The sequence below is a fragment of the Triturus cristatus genome, chromosome 3_2 (assembly GCF_964204655.1).
Source record: "Triturus cristatus chromosome 3_2, aTriCri1.1, whole genome shotgun sequence".
Taxonomy (NCBI): domain Eukaryota; kingdom Metazoa; phylum Chordata; class Amphibia; order Caudata; family Salamandridae; genus Triturus; species Triturus cristatus.
Genome location: NC_140584.1, coordinates 1044970573 through 1044990478, shown reverse-complemented (window position 1 = coordinate 1044990478; position 19906 = coordinate 1044970573). Strand labels below are relative to the sequence as shown.

At 46.4% G+C, this 19906-nt stretch overlaps 1 protein-coding gene across 1 annotated transcript in view; it reads right to left on the bottom strand.

Moving 5' to 3' along the window:
* Positions 1-19906, bottom strand: part of SUPT4H1 (SPT4 homolog, DSIF elongation factor subunit) — a 118900-nt gene that overhangs the window by 31467 nt on the left and 67527 nt on the right. The window contains exons 2-3 of the mRNA XM_085649735.1: positions 19541-19647; positions 16559-16614 (exon numbers count right to left, since the gene is read on the bottom strand). Coding sequence (XP_085505861.1) covers positions 16559-16614; positions 19541-19647 — 163 coding nt within the window. The remainder of the gene's footprint in view (positions 1-16558; positions 16615-19540; positions 19648-19906) is intronic.

The window sequence follows — 19906 nt, the reverse complement described above, 5'->3', positions numbered from 1 at the left end:
CCGTCCTTCTTTGGAATTAAAAAGTAGAGGGAGTAAACCCCCGTACCCTGCTCGTGGATGGGGACGACCTCTATAGCGCCTTTTAGAATCATACTTTGCACCTCTTGCTGTAAGAGCGTTAAGTGCTCTGAGGACATAGGACGGTTTCTTGGTGGTATTGTGGGTGGAGTGGAGGTTAACTCCAGACAGTAACCGTATTTTACAATATCTTTGACCCACCTGTCCGTGGTGATGGAGTTCCACGTGGACAGGAACCTTTGTAGTCTTCCCCCGACAGGTGTTATGTGGTCGGGAGGAAGGGAGAGGGCGTCACTGCTTGTTCTTGGGGGGAGGACCTGGTGTTGCCGTAGCCACGTCCTCTGCCCTTTGTACTGGAGCCACGATATCCACCTCGGGTGTTTTTATCGTAGGTGGTCTGTGTATTGCCTTTGTTATACGTTTGTTGTGACCCCTGTCCTCTACCTGCCCCCTTGTTTCCGGGGCGACGAAAGGAGCCGCTCCGAAAGGACTGAGTTTGGAGGGCGCCCATGGACTTTGCAGTGTCCGTGTCCTTTTTTATCTTTGAGGGTGGTGTCAACCTCTGGGCCGAATAAATAGTCGGGGTTGACGGGCTGGTTCAGTATGTTGTTTTGTACCTCAGGCTTGAATCCTGAGATTCGTAGCCAGGCATGTCGTCGCAGCATGACGCTTGTGTTTATGGCCCTGGCAGCCGTGTCTGCAGCATCTAGTGCACAGTTGATGGAAGCATTTGTGAGTAGCTGTCCCTCTCTGATAAGAATTTCTGCACCTTCTTTGAACTGGTCAGGGAGATGTTGGAGTAGTTGCTCCAATGTGTCATAGTGCGCTCTATCGTAGCGAGCGAGGAGCGCTTGAGTGTTGGCTATGCGCCATATGTTGGCAGCCTGGGCGGCAACTCGCTTGCCGGAGGTCTCTAGCACCTTGGACTCTTTGTCCGGGGGAGGAGCGTCACCTGTCGTTTGCGAGTGTGCCCTCTTGCGAGCATTCGCTACGACGATGGAGTCGAGTGGTAATTGTCCTTTGATGTAAGTAGGATCCCCAGGTGCTGATCTGTATTTTTTATCAATCCTGGGGTTTATCACTCGTGCCCTGGTGGGTTCCTTGAAAATGTCCTTAGCTGGTTTGAGGACCCCCTTCAGCATTGGCAGAGTTTTTACATGTTTTTCTGAGGATGCAAAAGTGTCCATTAGAAAGTCATCCTCGATGGTATCTGAGTGAAGCTGTACCCCATGGTTATTTGCAGCACGTTCAATAAGAGCGTTGAACGCCGCAGTATCCTCCGTGGGAGATGTTTTTGCCCCATAGAGTTGTGGGTCCTGTGTATCGAGAGGTGCACTGGGGTCTGCAGGGTCGCCCCAAGTTTGATCAGGGTCCTGCTGGTCATCAGGGTCTGTGTCTACATGGTAGGGTGCTTGGTCATCCATGTAGTCCTCCAATGCATCCGTGTCGGAGCGTGTGGGGGAGAACCGGTGTGGATCCTGGTAGGAGGAATGGAACGGTTCATAAAGGAGAGGTTCTGATTCCACAGGCAGCTTCCTTTTTAGTGGGATCCTGAAAGGGCCCAATGGCGGTTCCGAAGTTATTCTTCGGTCGTGGAGAATCATCCTGCCAGTGTCGGCGTCGATGACACGTGACGGAGACGTCTCGTCCGGTGGAACCGGAGTCTGGGTAACCCGTGTCCTGAGTTGGAACATCTTCGGGATTGTTGACGGAGGCAAACCGAAGGTAATGTTGGCTGGCCCCGTAGAGGTTGCTGGAGCTCCGATCGGGCCGGAACCCGACGGGTCTTTGAGGGCCGCCGTGGTTTTGTTGCTTTGCGTCGCAGCAGGCCGCACTTGGGGCGTCTTTGAGGCTTTGGCACCGGGCAGGTTCGTAGAGCCGGGCGTGGATTTGTTCGGTGCCGGCGGGTCCTCGAGTCGAGGTGTGGAGATCACCGTCGACGTCCTCGATACGTGAGGCATCGGCGTCGTCGAGGGAGCGACGCGAGGCGAAGCAGGCGGTATTGCCCTCGGTGTCGTTGGCGTCGGTAGCCGAGTAGGTTTCTCGGTGCCGATGGCCTTTTTCCGTTTGTCGACTCCGATGTCGCCCGATTCCAGTTCGGCACCGAAGTCCCTCTTGGTGCGGTCGGTGCCGACGCGTTGCGCTGGCGTCGAAGGCGTGGAAGGCCTCGATCCGACCAGCGCCACTTTCAGTTTCGGTTTCGTATGAACCGGAGCAGCTTTCGGTTTCGGTTTTGTGGTAGGGAAACCAGCTGGCTTATGCAGCAATGGCTGCCGCTGAACGTCCGAGGCCGGGCCCGAGGGCGGGGCCGAAGAACTACAGGATGGGTCTCGGGTAAGGCCCGAAGGCGATCCCTCGACCGGAGCCAAAGGCTGTGGCGCTGGTGTTTCTTCGGTTTGAACAGGTAGGCCTTGTTCATCATTGGAGCTACTCTCTTCGGCCCCTAAGGCCTCCTCGTCGTCTCCTACCTCGGTGTCGTCTTCACCTCTGTGGAAGAGTGACTCGTCGCCCTCGTCCGATCCGGGGTCGTGTTCGGAAACGGGACTGGAGGGTATGACTTCTAATTCTTCGACGTCGGCCTCGTCGAAGATGTCTGTTGGGGCCGGTGCCGCGTGCCGCGCCTCGAGTCTCGCCGCTCTTCGGTTCCTTAGAGTCTTCTTGGAACGGAACCGGGCACAGGCCATGCATGTCGATTCGTCGTGGTCCGGCGAAAGGCATTTGTTGCACACCGGATGGACGTCGATGTGTGGGTACTTCGCATTGCATACCGGACACCTTTTGAATGGCGTCCTGGATTCCATCGTCGAAGTAGTCGATGGACAGGTAAATGCGAAAGAAGTCGGTGCTGAAAGTTAGTGAACTAACAAAATGCTATCGAAACCCGATCGATAAACAGTACCGACGCGAACTAAAGGCCTTTTGGCCTCGACCAAAGATTTTCCTAACTTGAGCTAAGATAGCACATCCGAACCCAATGGCGGAAAAAAACAATCTGAGGATGGAGAGGATGCCCATGCGCACTGTAGTCCAGGGGAGGAGTCACCTATCCAAGGATACTTCGAAGACTCTTCCAGGACAACAACGTGCAAACATCCGGACCCAACACTAGGCGGCGATCTATGCACAGATATGAATTCAGCAGCCCACATGCCTCGAACTGATTTAGTGTTTTGCACATGTACAAAGAGACATTTCACACTGTCCTCAAATAGAATGCTCCAGATTGTCATGCTATGCACCCTACACATTTACCGTTTTTCTTTGCTAAGCCTCCTATATCTACTGCTTAGTGTCTGCATATTTTGAATGCAAAGCTGAATCTGCTTTATTACTTAGATGAGACAAAACATAAGAGATGTCATGCCAATCTTTAATTCACATGACACGTGTGGTCTGGGGAAAGTGGTGTCGTACATTCTAGCTAGAAATAACTTTAGTTATCTAGAAACATATTGGTCTCTGTTAGGATGCCAGAGTTTGCACCAATCAAGAAGTGATCCTCCATAAATAGTGCTTTTGGGTAGATAGGACATTGGTAGACTTCTGTAAGTATGCCACACACAGGCCCATGGACTATTCTGTAATCTTAACTACTTGGATTAAGCAACTGACTCTGGATTGAAAGTGAAGCTAGAATCTCTTACAAACTGGTGTTGGGAGTAGGTAAAAAAAAAAAACAAATCTCCTGTAATTGCTGTAGCCTGGTACTAAAAGTGAGGAATAAAGGAGCGACTCCTTGCTGATTACCTCAGTTACCTCTAGCTACAAATCATCATACGCGCCTTCAGGCCTGTAAATCACCAATCCATCAGTGGCAAGACTTTTGGGACCTGGGCAAAGTCCCAAAATTAAAAGTTTAAACTAGGATACTTATCAATGTTGGGGCTTACAAATTTAAAGGCATGGAGCTCTTTCGCCCAAGAGTTTATTTTGCGTGAAAGTAAAAAAACAAAAAAAACAAATCCTAAATGAGGTGTACAGTACGGTACAGTATCCAACACCTTCACCCATCCCGGCACGAGGAAGCAATCTTGAAGGTAATAATCTCAGGCAGAAATGTATGAAAAAGAACCGTAGATATGTGCAAGTAGCTTTTCATTCTCTCTATCAAAAGGGCGATCTGAGAAACTCCCCATCCTCTGAAACCACCCACTTTATGCTCTACAGATGAGAGCTGAAAAAGTCTGCCTTCATTCTTTTAGAAGCAATTCATTCTACACACAATGGGCGAGATCAGGAGCACCCAAAAAACGATTAATTCATTGACGAAAAGCAAATCCTGCCCCAGCTAGCCTATCATTTGCACCTTTACTGATGGGATCTCTGAATAAGTCCTCCACTCCACGTCAGAGGTCCTCCATATTTCAAATCAGAGGTAATATATATTTTCAGTGCGATGCTGTTGCTTCCCTTTGGGAAAGGTCAAGACGACCGAAATGCATCAGGACTGCCAGCGCTGCAATTGAATAAACCAGTGAACAGTACCATTGTGAGTGCGGCTCGTCTTCTTTCCGTGGAGAGGAGATACACATATATATATATATATATTCACTGAAAAAACCATAGGTTTCACACATGTTATAGTTAGCGGAAATTTTACTGATAAAAAACCAATGAAATTCCCCCGTTATAGTTAGTGCAGGCAACTATAACTCACGCGACCGCAATCCTCTGCTGATGCTAATACTGTATTTAGACACTTATTTGCCCATGTCTTCTTCCATACATTTTTAGCTATACATATATTACAAATATTTTTTTTTCATAAAGACACATATGTCATCAGCAGAAGATTGCGGTCGCGTGAGTTATAGTTGCCTGCACTAACTATAACGGGGGAATTTCATTGGTTTTTTATCAGTAAAATTTCCGCTAACTATAACATGTGTGAAACCTATGGTTTTTTCAGTGAATTTGCAAGGTTTTTTAAATGCTAATTCCCAACTATAACGTGTGTGAAACCTATGGTTTTTTCAGTGAATTTGTACGGTTTTTTAAATGCTAAGTTACTTTACGCCATTCGTGGCGTGCGCGCCCACTTAACGCAGTTCGTTCCGTGCGCGCACGGTGCGCTTCGCGCACCGTGCGCGCACAGTGAGCACGCGGTGCGCTTCGCGCGCCCACTTTACGCAGTTAGTGCCGTGCACGCACGGTGGGCACGCGGTGCGATGACAAAGCAAGAAAGCACGTCAACAAATCTGTTTCTGCTTTCCTCCGTGACTATGGTATGGGTGCCATTTACCACAACAACTTGCGTTATGACATGCAAGACATTTATAGAGGAGATGGTGTGCACTTCAATGATGAAGGGAACAGAGTCTTCCTCTTGAACCTTAGACTCTGCATCGGTACTTACTTGTAGGTACCACTAAAAAATCATTTCATAAACACAACGGCTCTTTTTAGAGCCCCCTAATATCTAAACACTTAAATCTGATTTTCATGTTTTTTTTTTTTTTTTCTACCGTACGCTTACCGTAAGCTTACCGTACGCGTACCCCGTGATTTTTTTTAAAATCAATAAATGTTTTTTTTGTACTTTTCTGTCCTTCTTTGACCCCCTTACAAATGTTAGGGGGTCTGTAACTCTCCTCATTGCCCCCTTTCCTTGTTTTCACTCTTTTTTTTCCAGAGTGAAATACACAAAATGGCGGCCGCCGCTTCCTGGTTTCGGCCGATTCGAATGTTTACTAAGATCTAAGAGCCAATCAGAATCGCGCTCGCGCACGCCACCGTACGCTTACCGTAAGCGTACGGTAAGCGTACCGTAAGCGGGCTCAGATATATATATTGATTTAAAGGCTATTTTCTCAGAATCTACTGAACAGATTTACACCAAACCTACAAAAGGCACTTCCTTGACCTAGGGACTACCTCTCTGCCAAATTTTGAGTAATTCTGTTCAGCCGTTCGGGCTGTAGCTCGTTCTAAAGGTCCTATGGAAAAATGCATGGGAAAAACGCGTTTTGGGACCCCCCTTTTATCTCAGCCCCCGCTTGACGGATCCCCCCGAGACTTTCAGGGTAGGAGCGGAGCGTAGCGCCCCACCTATTTTGAGAAATTCGCGAGGATTCGTCCTAACTATAACTACCTACTGGCGACCGCCAGTAGGAGAGATATATATATATATATATATATATATATATATATATATATATAGATATATATATCTCTCTCCTACTGGCGGTCGCCAGTAGGTAGTTATAGTTAGGACCACGTTTCCATAGGAAAACCAACATTCTATTTGGAATAACTTTGGCGCCGGTCGACGAATCCTCGCGAATTTCTCAAAATAGGTGGGGCGCTACGCTCCGCTCCTACCCTGAAAGTCTCGGGGGGATCCGTCAAGCGGGGGCTGAGAAAAAAGGGGCGTCCCAAAACACGTTTTTCCCATGCATTTTTCCATAGGACCTTTAGACACAGCTACAGCCCGAACGGCTGAACAGAGTTACTTGAAATTTGGCAGAGAGGTAGTCCTCAGGTCAAGGAAGTGCCTTTTGTAGGTCTGGTGTAAATCTGTTCAGTAGTTCCTGAGAAAATAGCATTTAAATCAATATATATATCTGTGGCAGCTTACGGTGAGCTTACGGTACGCGTACGGTGCCGTGCGCGAGCGCGAATCTGATTGGCTGTTAGATCTTAGTAAACATTCGAATCGGTCGAAACCAGGAAGTGGCGGCCGCCATTTTCTCTCTCGCACTCTGAGAGGGGGTTAAAATACAAAGGCCAAAAACATGTAAAGGGGCTGTTTAGACCGCTCCTAAGCACCTAGCCATGTTGAGGGAGTCCTCAAAGATCCCCCAAGGCCAAAAATGGAATTTTAATTTTTTCGATAATGTCGCCGATTACGCTTACCGTACGCGTACGGTAAAAATTAATAAAAATAAAAAAAATATCCAATTCTCTCCCCAGCCCCAGCATATAACTAATGTGAAAAATTAAAATATTACCTTTCACAACGAAGCGCATCATATGTCCTCCATGTGCAACGGTGCGCGAAGCGCATCGTGCTTACATGGACCATCTAGCGTAACGTGGGCACGCGGTGCGCGTAGCACACCGCGTGCCCACCGTGCGTGCACGGCACTAACTGTGTAAAGTGGGTGCGCGGAGCGCACCGCGTGATCACTGTGCGCGCACGGTGCGCGAAGCGCACCGTGCGCGCACGGACCGAATTGCGTTAAGTGGGCGCGCACGCCACGAATGGCGTAAAGTAACTTAGCATTTAAAAAAACGTACAAATTCACTGAAAAAACCATAGGTTTCACACACGTTATAGTTAGGAATTAGCATTTAAAATACCTTGCAAATTCAGTGAAAAAACCATAGGTTTCACACGTTATAGTTAGCTGGACATTTTACTGATAAAAAACCAATGAAATTCCCCCGTTATAGTTAGTGCAGGCAACTATAACTCACGCGACCGCAATCCTCTGCTGATGACATATGTGTCTTTATGAAAAAAAAATATTTGTAATATATGTATAGCTAAAATTTAATGTAAGAAGACATGGGCAAATAAGTGTCTAAATACAGTATTAGCATCAGCAGAGGATTGCGGTCGCGTCAGTTATAGTTGCCTGCACTAACTATAACGGGGGAATTTCATTGGTTTTTTATCAGTAAAATGTCCGCTAACTATAACATGTGTGAAACCTATGGTTTTTTCACTGAATTTGCAAGGTTTTTTAAATGCTAATTCCTAACTATAACGTGTGTGAAACCTATGGTTTTTTCAATATATACATATATATACATATATATATATATATATACACACCACAAAGTCTCCATGAAAGGGAGCCCCCAACCCTGCAGGGCGGCTTCAGCTTAAACGGCAATGGAGCTGCACGTGATTAACATTCAAAAGAGTGCAGAAGCCCAATTCCTGAGAGAAACGACGTTTTATTTCGAAGAAGAAAACACAGCATGACCGCTTCCTTACGCGTTTCGGCATACTGCCTTGATCACAGGTAAGTGGATTCAAAGTGATGTCGATTGCTCGTATCAGAAGTCTCTGTGGCCCCTAATATGGGTGGTGCAACTTCACGACAATAGACCGCCGCTTTAATTATTTCTTTTCAAAGGACCAGCGCTTCGAAGAGCACTCCAATTCAGTCACATTGACCGCTCAGCGGCTTCCCTTCCCTCGGGGAAAATTAGTTCAGCCTTGCGCGTTTCGGAGCCATGATGCTCCTTGTTCACAGGCATGCATGGGAGGTACAGGAAATCAAAGGAGGCATCTTACCAGCACGTCTTTTATTTCGCCGCCATTCGGTACTTGATGACACAGTGTTGCATGCTGGTATTTCAATTTCGGAGCATGACCCGCTCACCTTTTTGCCTGAACAGAGGATTTTCCTGGAATTATATGTGCAGAGGTGAGAAGGGGACAGGAGAGGGGCCATCTCCCTCTTCTTAGCAATTCCTGATTCCTGTCGTTTTCACAAGACATTACAGATTATGTCAGCATGGACTACGAGTGGGACTTTAAAATATGCAATATGAATAACAGACTTTATTTTGCGCACTTGGCTTTTATTTGAAATTACATGCACCTGCACATTTATGTCTGAAGTAATAGAGACGCTCTGCAGCATGTATTATGAAATATACTTCAGACCAGAGACACACATCTGGTGCATGCTGGGAAATGTATGCCACTGGACTACAAGTCATGTGTTGCTAGAACTTTAAATACGAGCAATCAACATCACTTTGAATCCACTTACCTGTGATCAAGGCAGTATGCCGAAACGCGTAAGGAAGCAGTCATGCTGTGTTTTCTTCTTCGAAATAAAACGTCGTTTGTCTCAGGAATTGGGCTTCTGCACTCTTTTGGATATACACACACACACACATATATATATACATACACACGCATGTATATACACACACGTATATATACACACACATATATATATACACATACACACACACATATATATACACATATATACACATACACACACATATATACACACACATATACACACACACACATATATACACACACACACACACACATATACACACACACACATATACACACACACACATTATATATATATATATACACACACACACACACACACACACACACATATATATATACACACACACACATATATGGAATATGCTACTTACCAGTATGCATCTGTTCTTGGCATGTAGAGCTGCAGAGTTGTACACTTAGCATAGATCGCCATCTGGTGTTGGGCCCGGATGTTTGCAGTTTGTTTTTGTTCTTTGGACAGTCCTTGGAAGTCACGAGTTCGGTGACTCCTCCTTCGGTCCGTACTGCGCATGGGCTTCGGCTCCATCCTCAGATTGTTTTTCGCCAACAGGAAAATGATGGAGCGTAGTAATAACAGTGAGAAACCCATGTGTGTTGTATCTAAATAAGATGTACTGGAACGGATACAGGTAGCCGTGTACAACTCTGCAGCTCTACATGCCAAGAACAGATGCATACTGGTAAGTAGCATATTCCGTTCGAGGCATATGAGCTGCAGATTGTACACTTAGCATAGATTATATAGCAGTACCCAACCTTAGCGCCGACCACCGGTATCCGTTGCAGTGGTTTGAAAAAGTGTCTTTAGTACAGCCTGGCCCACCCTAGCTTGCTGCTTGGAATGCACATCTACACAGTAATGTTTTGTGAAGGTGTGCGGTGTTGACCATGTGGCTGCTTTGCAGATGTCATCTAAGGGTATGTTCCCTAGAAAAGCCATAGAAGCCCCTAACTTTCTTGTAGAGTGGGCTTTAGGCGGAACAGATAATATTCTTTTTGCCTTTTGATAGCAAATTTGTATGCACTTTACAATCCACCTAGCTATCCCTGATTTTGAGATGGAGTTGCCTCTATGTGGTGGAGAGAAGGAAACAAACAATTGTTTAGTCTTCCTGAAGGGTTGCGTTCTTTGTATGTAGTACAGCAAAGCCCTTTTAACATAGAGTGTGTGTAAGGCCCTCTCTGCAACAGATTGAGGTTGCGAGAAGAAGACAGGTAATTCCACCGATTGATTGAGATGGAAGGGGGAAATGACCTTGGGCAGAAACTTCGGATTTGTGCGAAGTATGACCTTGCTGTGATGTATTTGTAGGAAGCGTTCTTGTATAGTGAACGCTTGTATTTCACCAACCCTTCTAAGGGAAGTGATAGCTACGAGAAAAGCTGTTTTCCAGGTGAGAAACTGTAGCTCACATTTATGCATTGGTTCGAAAGGCGGACCCATCAGCCGTGTAAGAACTAAATTTAGATTCCATACAGGGGAAGGTGGTGCCCTGGGAGGAATTACTCGTTTAAGGCCTTCCATAAAGGCTTTAATAGCGGGCACTCTGAACAGTGATAAATGCTGTCTGTTTTGTAGATAAGCAGCGATCGCTGCTAGGTGTAGGCGTATGGATGAATATGCCAGGTTACACCTGTGAAGATGGAGCAGATAGCATATGATGTGCTGTATGGATGCATCTAAAGGGTTGATTGTATTGTTACGGCAGTAAATTACAAATCTTTTCCACTTTGCGGCATAGCATGCTCTAGTGGTAGGACGTCTGGCTTCCATGATGATGTTCATGCAATCAGGGGGAAGGTTAAGGTATCCAAATTCTAAGATTTCAGGAGCCAGATCGCAAGGTTGAGCTGAGCTGGGTCCGGGTGCCTGATTTCTCCATGGTTCTGGGTTAGTAGGCATGGGGATAGGTGCAGTTTTTGATGTGGTACCACTGATAGTTGTAGTAGTGTGGTGTACCACGGCTGCCTGGCCCACGTCTGAGCTACTAGAATGAGTGTGAGGGAGTGTTGTTGTAGCTTCCTTACCACTAATGGAATTAGTGGGAGAGGTGGAAAGGCGTATGCAAATCTGCCTGACCAGTTCATCCATATCGCATTGCCCTTGGACAATGGGTATGGGTATCTGGCGGCGAAGCTTGGGCATTTTTTGTTTTCGTGGGTGGCGAAGAGGTCTATGTGAGGATGCCCCCACTGTTGGAAGAATGGGTGAAGAACTTGTGGATGCAGTTCCCATTCGTGTAGTTGTTGCGTTTGTCTTCTGAGCAGATCTGCCATGGTGTTTTGTACGCCTGGAACGTGCTGTGCCAGGAGAAAGATGTTTTGGGGAATTGCCCATCTCCATATGCTCTGGGCTAAGCGGGAGAGCTGGGGAAAGTGTCCCCCCCCTGTTTTTGGATATAATACATTGCAGTCATGTTGTCTGTGCGAATGAGGACTGCTTTGCCCGAAATCTGTTTTTGGAAGGATTTTAGGGCTAGAAAGATCGCCAAGAGCTCCAGATGGTTGATGTGGAGCGATTTTTGCTGTGGCGTCCATAGACCTTGCATTGTGAGGTGTAGGAGGTGCGCTCCCCAGCCGGAGAGCGATGCATCCGCTGTTAGAATCACCTGAGGAACCGGGTCCAGGAACGGCCGCCCTTTGGAAAGGTTTGTGGTGTTCCACCACTGCAGAGAGTGATGTGTGCGGCCGTCCACCAACACCAGATCCGTCAGCTGACCCTGGGCCTGGTTCCACTGTTGTGCTAGGCACTCTTGAAGTGGACGCATGTGGAGTCTTGCATGGGGCACTATGAAAATGCAAGACGCCATCATTCCTATGAGCTTCATAAACACTCTTGCTGGAAGAGAGTGTTGAGGAAGGAATGTTTTGCGTAAGGCTTGAATGCTTGTGATTCTGGCTGAGTTTGGATAGGCAATACCCTTGGAGGTGTCTATAGTTGCCCCGAGATATTGCTTTGTGTGAGATGGTATGAGGTGGGACTTTTGGTAGTTCACCGTGAAGCCTAGCTGGTGGAGCAGTTGGATGGTGCTGTTTGTATGTTGCACACATTGGTGGTAGGACGCGGCTTTTATCAGCCAGTCGTCTAAGTAAGGGAAGACGTGAATATGTGGACGTCTGAGGTGTGCTGCCACTACCGCTAGGCATTTGGTAAACACCCGTGGTGCGGTGGTAACCCCGAAGGGGAGAACCGTGAATTGGTAATGCTGCCCGTCCACCACGAACCTGAGGTACTTCCTGTGAGAGGGGTGTATTGGAATGTGAAAGTATGCGTCTTTCAGATCCAAGGTAGTGAGAAAGTCTCCCTGACAGAGGAGCGGGAGGACTTGTTGTAGGGTGACCATGTGGAAATGGTCTGAATGTATGTAGGCATTTAGAGGTCGGAGGTCCAGAATGGGCCTGAGGGTCCCGTCTTTCTTTGGTATTAAGAAATATAGGGAGTAGACCCCTAGATTTTGCTGATTGACGGGGACCTGCTCAATAGCGTGTTTTTGGAGGAGGGAGAGTACCTCCTGTTTGAGCAGTGTGGAATGTTCTTGAGACATTGGACGGTGCCTTGGTGGGATATTGGGTGGGGTAGATGTTAGCTCGAGACAGTACCCTGACCGAATGATTTGGGTCACCCATTTGTCCGATGTTATGGACTCCTATGCGTGGATAAAGTTTTGTAGTCTTCCCCCGACCGGAGTGGGATGGTCTGGGGGGAGCGAAGGGAAGTCATTGTGCGGGTGGGGTAGCAGAACGGGTGGTGTTAGTTTTGCCCCTGCCCTTATTGTTGTTGCCTCTGTAACCACCCCTTTGGTTGCCCTTTGAAAAGGTATTTTGAGTAGGGGACTTGTAAGAGGTAGAGGCGCTATCGGTGGAGAAGCCTCTGCCTGTGCCACGAAAGGATGAGCGTCGAAAGGAACGTTTAGAGGCTTGTGTTTGGAGTGCCCCCATAGACTTTGCTGTGTCTGTGTCCTTTTTCATCTTTTCCAACGCTTCGTCTACCTTTGGCCCAAAGATAGTTTGTTGGTCAAAAGGGTGATTGAGTATGGACGCCTGGACTTCAGGCTTGAACCCTGAGATCCTGAGCCAGGCATGGCGACGAAGCAGGACACTGGTATTTATGGCTCTAGATGCAGTGTCGGCTGCATCGAGGGCACACTTAATGGAGGTGTTTGTAATTAGTTTACCCTCCTGTATCAGGTCATGAGCCTTGCGCTTATGTTTTTCGGGAAGGTGCTGCATAAGAGCCTCAAGTTCGTCGTAGTGCGCTCTGTCATAGCGCGCAAGTAGCGCTTGTGTATTTGCAATGCGCCACATGTTTGCAGCTTGGGAGGCGGTGCGTTTGCCAGACGCGTCTAGAAGTTTCGATTCCTTGTCTGGCGGTGGGGCTTCTCCTGAGGATTGGGAGTTAGCCCGCTTTCTAGCTGTGGAGACAACTAGGGAATCTAAGGGAGCAGGGCCCTTAATGTATGCAGGGTCTGTGGGTGCCGCCTTGTACTTTTTCTCTATTCTAGGGTTCAGTACCCTGGCCCCGACAGGGTCTTTGAACACCTCTGCAGCATGCTTGGTGACACCCTTAAGCATGGGCAAAATAGACGTGGATTTGTCCTGAATGTCAAATGTGTCCAGTAGGAAGTCGTCTTCCACTGGTTCGCTGTGCATGTCCACCCCATGGTAGTGTGCTGCTCTCTGCACTAAGTGATGAAACCCTAAGGAGTCCTCTGGAGGAGACGGCCTGGATGGGTATAGGTCGTCCTGAGGCATATCAGGTATGTCAGGGTTGTGGTAGTCTTCCCATGGGTCTGGGGTCCCCGGTGGAGTGGGTTCCATTGGGGCGTCCGCCGGGTCATAATCCGGGGTCCCCGTCATCCGGATCTGGGGGCGGGGTCGGGGAGTAATGAGGTAAAGGTGGCGGAGACCTGGGAGGAGGAGGGGGTGGAGGAGGTGGAGGAGGTAGTGGGGAGGGCACTCTGAGGGGAGAAGTGGCAGAGTCCTTCCGTTTGGGTGGTGGAGGAGGAGCCGGAGTGTCAAGGCGTCTTTTCTTGATAATTAAAGTCAATAGCCCAGTCTTTGGATCTTTAGATAGAGTCTTTTGCAAAGGGTCTAGTGTGAACCGAGCCAGTGGCGCCGAATCGTCCGCTGGTGCCGATGGTTTCGGAGCCGAGGGCTTCGATGGTTTGTGTGCGCCATGCTTTTTTGGAGCCTCCGGTTTTTTCGGCGTCGAAGGAGTTTTCGGCGCCGGAGCGTCGGTGCCGACAGATTTGTGTTTATGTTTGGTCGGCACCGAGAGTCCAGGCTTCGGCACCGGTGGCTTCGGAGTCGAGCTGGGTATCCCTTTCTTCGGTGCCGAATGGTGTTTTTCGGCACCAGGCGTCGGCTGGCTCGAGCCCGAGCTGCCGTGAGACTTCTGAGGCTTCGACACCGGGCCCGAAGGTGGGGTGATAGAAGCTGTGTGATTGGTTTTGCCCAGGCCTGCAGGCGAGGGTGTAACCTGAGTCTCTTTGGTTTTGGGCGCGGGGGTGGGAGGGGGTACAGTACTCACGACCCGCTGCGCCGGTGTGATGTCCTCCACGTCGGAGTCGTCGGCCTCGGAAGCGCTGACGACGTCGTCCTCCTGCTGGGTGTGTAGTTGCCCCGAAGCTTCGTCGTCGTCTCCGAAGATGTCCGGTGGAGCCGCGGTCGAGGAGTGCACCATGGTGCGTCGAGCTTTTCGATCCCGGATGGTCTTATTTGATCGAAAAGACTTACAGGCGGGGCAGTCTCTGGCCTCGTGTTCTGGAGAGAGGCAAAGGTTACACACCTGATGGAGGTCGGTGTGGGGAAATTTAGACCCACATTTTGGGCACTTTTTGAACGGAGTCCTTTCCATCGGCCGGGACCGGAGTCGAGGAGGGCCCGAAGGCCGGTGCAGATGTACGGGATGGAGAAAAGTGCCGCTTCGAGAGATGAAGATGATGATGATGAAGAAACTCGAAGAAAACGAGGATTTTCCGTCGAGGCTGGAACCGTAGAAGTTCGAAGCCGGAGCACGAAGTATCACATCCGAGCCCGATGGCGGAAAAAAACAATCGGAGGATGGAGCCGAAGCCCATGCGCAGTACAGACCGAAGGAGGAGTCACCGAACTCGTGACTTCCAAGGACTGTCCAGAGAACAAAAACAAACTGCAAACATCCGGGCCCAACACCAGATGGCGATCTATGCTAAGTGTACAATCTGCAGCTCATATGCCTCGAACATATATATATATATATATATATATATATACACACACACACACACAAATACACATACACACATACATACACACACAAATACACACAAATACACACACATACAAATACACACATATATACACACACATACACACACATGTATATATATATATATACACATACATATATACACACACACACACGTATATATACACACATACATATATACACACATACATATATATACATACTATATATTTCACTTAAAAAAACCATAGGTTTCACACATGTTATAGTTAGCTGGACATTTCACTCGTTAAAAACCAATGAAATTCCCCCGTTCTAGTTAGTTCAGATAACTATAACTCGCACGTCCGCAATCCACTGCTCATCCCCATGCATTTTCCCATAGGACCTTTAGTCGAAGGTACAGCCCGAACCGGGCTGAACAGAATTACTTGAAATTTGGCAAAGAGGTAGTCCTCAGGTCAGGCATGTGCCTTTTGCATATAGGGTGTCAATCTGTTCAGTAGTTCCTGAGAAAATTGCATTTAAAAGTACATAAATATCTATAAGCACGCACGGTGCGCGCACCCTAACGTGCGCGAGCGCAATTCTGATTGGTGGTTACATGTCAGTCAACATTCAAATCGGTCGAAATCAGGAAGTGTTGGCCGCCATTTTGTGTGTGACAATGAAAAATAAAGGTGGAGAACGTGAAAAGGGGGCAGGGTAGAGAGTTCCTGACACCCTAGCCTTTGTCAGGGGGTCCCTGAAGGACCCCGAAGGGTGAAAAAAACATTTTATTTCTTTTTCAACAATTCGCGGTGTGCGCGCACGGTGAAAAACTTTAAAAAGAAAAAATACATTTTAAACGAGCCATTCCATATTACAGGATACAGTCAATCTATAACTATATACATAGGTAGTTTATTGTAAAATAAATATATAAAAAATATAATACATACATAACTTAGCATTTAAAAAACCTTACAAATTCACTGAAAAAAACATAGGTTTCACACACGTTATAGTTAGGAATTAGCATTTAAAAAACCTTGCAAATTCACTTAAAAAACCATAGGTTTCACACATGTTATAGTTAGGTGGATATTTCACTCGTAAAAAACCAATGAAATTCCCCCGTTATAGTTAGTTCAGATAACTATAACTCGCGCGACCGCCACTCTATCACAAGGATGATGTCATCAGTGATGTCATGAGTGATGCCACTGACCATGTCATGAGTGATGTAATATGTGACGTCATGAGCAGTGGATTGCGGGCGCGCGAGTTATAGTTATCTGAACTAACTATATCGGGGGAATTTCATTGGTTTTTTACGAGTGAAATATCCACCTAACTACAACATGTGTGAAACCTATGGTTTTTTAAGTGAATATATATATATATATATATATATATATATATATATATATATTTTTTTTTTTTTTTGCAAGTGTCTTAGAAGCCACCAATTCCCTGTTTTATACATGGGAGAGATATTCTCAATGTAGTAGCTCAATCTCTGGAAAACTCACCAATCCTCTGCCATTTGGCGACCCAGCTGTCTTCAAAGGTCATCATCGCCACTACACTGTAACAAAAGACACACAGAGTTAGAACACGCCACAGTGTCGAATTTTAGTAAGCACTACAATCAGGCTCAATATACCAACAGAACCAGAGAATGTGTGGCAAATTGGGAACTTCCCTTGGCCCTAGACGTTGTAAGGTAATGGACTAATATAATTCAGTTATAATTCAAACCCTTAAAATCTTATGTTGGTTACAGGAAACCGCCCTTGGGCGTGAAATGTGGACTCCATCCCTTGGATTTAATTCTAGAACAGTTTCGATTAGATCATACCTCTACTACTTGCTTATTTCACGACACATTATTGAATTTAGTTCACTCTCCCTTAGATTTTGCTAGTAAATGCTTTAGTACATTCAAGTTAAGGTTTTGCAACTCAGTCCACTCAGGCCTGCCTCCAAAAATACTTAGGAGATTGCGGAGAAGCTCATGTTATTTTTAGTCTTAGGAAATTGGGTCACATCTCAGGCAAAGGAAGTCCATTAGCTACAAATGCAGAAAGTAATTATTTAAAATCTGCCTGCTTAGTCCACAGAGCTATTCATCGCTGTTACCATTCTCTTCTAACAAATTTGTCAAATATGTGCCTAAGGTTTAGATAATTTAGAAGCATAGCTGTGGAACCCTTTCCCATCAGACTACAAAGCTGAAACTAATTTGCTTCATTTTACAAATACATAAAAACGTTGTGTTTCCCATTGTTATCCATCTTTAGCGCCTCGAGACAGTTTCTCGAGTGTGTACACACTTTATAAAACAGAGGATGGAGATCAAATGAATGTAGACTTATTGGCAAGAATTTACACTGGCTAATTCTACCCACCACAACATTGACTCAATAAAATGATCACAACTTATGTCGAAGCAAACAACATCTTGAGGATATTCGAAAGCTTCCATGGGAATACATTCCACCTACTGCTTACCAATGGCTTTATAGTTTATAACTTACATTTGTTTGCTTTCTATTTGCTGGCTTTATTTGTTTTAGGCTGTTCAGCTCGAGTTTGTCCCTTCCCTTGCCCAAACCCCGTTTACTGTATTCTTCCACCACTACTGAATTTCTGTAAACAGGCTTTTAAACATTGTTCTTATCTTGTCGCATTTGCTATACTTTCAAAGGCAGGGATCAAATGCAAGGCTCTATCTTCTAGGGGGCTTGGTGTTTACTTTTCTTTCTCTGACTGACAAGAGAGGAGATTTATGTGACAATCTTGCTGGGCACCCATGTGAGACAGAAAGGCTGTAGGTTATTTTTGCTAGCTGGCTACTCTGGGTATTCTGTACGATATAATATATATTTGTTTCTAGCACCATTCTTTTTAAATGACTAAATGAACTGCACAGATATTGTGCTATATACTTTATTTGTAAAACTGCAGGTTTTTGTAAATGTAATGGTTATTTTAATTGAAGACATTTCTGTAATGGCGGTGTGCTACCACACCATGCATACTCCACTTTACACCACTCCACCTTGCACTACTGCATGACACTGAACCCTGAACCACTTCACTCAACACCACTTTATTCTACAACGCTCTACTCTGCCACTTCACTTTACGCCACTCCACTCCACTCCGAAACTATCTACTCAATGCACCACTGCACTCAAACCAATACACTCTACGCCAATCTACTCTGCACCACTTCACTGTACGCTTCTATACTCTACAAAACTACGCCATTCTACTCTATACCATTGCACTCAATGTCACTTTACTCTGCACCACTGCACTCTACGCCAATGCACTATACGCAATTCCACTCTAACACTGCACTCTGCACCACTCTACTCTACTGTGTACCACTGCACTCTAGGATACTTCACTCTATGCCTTTCTACTCTACACCACTCTATGCCAGTGCAGTCTACCCCACTCTACGCCTCACTGCACTATTTGCCACTGCACTGTGCGCAACTGCACTCTACCCTGCGCCACTCCACTCAATGCCACTCTCTATGAAACAATCTACTTCACTGCACTCTAAGCCACTCGACTCAACAATGCGCTCCACTTAACAACACTCCACTCTATGACGTTCTACTCCATTTAACTCTATAATGCTCTACACAACTCCCTCCACACCATCCCATGTCATTATACTCCATTCTATTCTGCAACACACTATTCCACTGCTTTACTTCTATGGCACTCCACTCCGACGCACTGCGCCACATGACTCTACAAAACACTACGCCACTTCACGACTCTCCATGTCACGCCATAACACTCCACTCTCCGTTAACCCACTAACTTTTAGCCATGCTGAACAGCAGCCACGCTGCTATACAACATGGCTAAAACATATTGGCAAAGCTAATAGCTCTTGCATAAGTGAGACCTATTGGCTTTGCCATTACTTGTTATTATAGAAGAATGACTCCCAAACCTGACCGTACTTTATTTTTTTTTTTAATTTCTCTTCAATGTCACCCTGTCCATTTACCCAGTTTCTCATGGGCCTTTTCTCCAACCTGCCTCGTACATCAAACGCATCAGATATTTGCACTCACATCGAACTATTAACTTGCCTCTAAGCAAATCTCACACAACACCACACTTATATTGCTCAATTCAGTCACTACCCAGTCATGACACAATATCCAGGTGTCCCAGGAGTAACATACTCTGCTCCAGCGATGCTAGGAACCAGAGTCCTAGTGACCCTGGTACATAGCTGTGACATGAGCTACCTCGCGCTGTCAAAAGCTTCTGTGTCAACACTCAGCTATGCTGCACAACCTAGCATCCTACCTGCACCACGACACTGTGTCATCTCCACTACAGACAAGGATTCCCAAAATAGTGCAACAAGAACACTGAATACCAGCAGTGTCGCAACTACAAAATACATCAAATTGTCATCCCTGGTGTTGGTCAGTGGCAGTCTGCTGGGCCAGCACATACGGTTCTGCACTTACCCATCGAAGGAAGAGCTAGTGCATTCATACACCAGCTCACGGTTGCCTTTCATTTGGATGTAGGCATTGCAGTTATCACATCCATCATACTCAAACTGGTCAATGGTCTGAAAAGGAAAGTTTCACAAATTAAATGAGAATATCCCTTTGTTTCTCACCAGACAGAAATACATACAATACAATCACTGTACACCCACAATTTGAATCACACCCAATACTAGACGAGCAATAGGAGGCAATGATAGTTTCCTCCAGTTCCAGAATCTTACCTTAATCACAACCCTGAGAACACATTCCAGAGATTAAGCATGAGGCTACTGAATGAAGCCCTTCCTAAAACAGCAAGCATCCCTAACATTTCAAAGA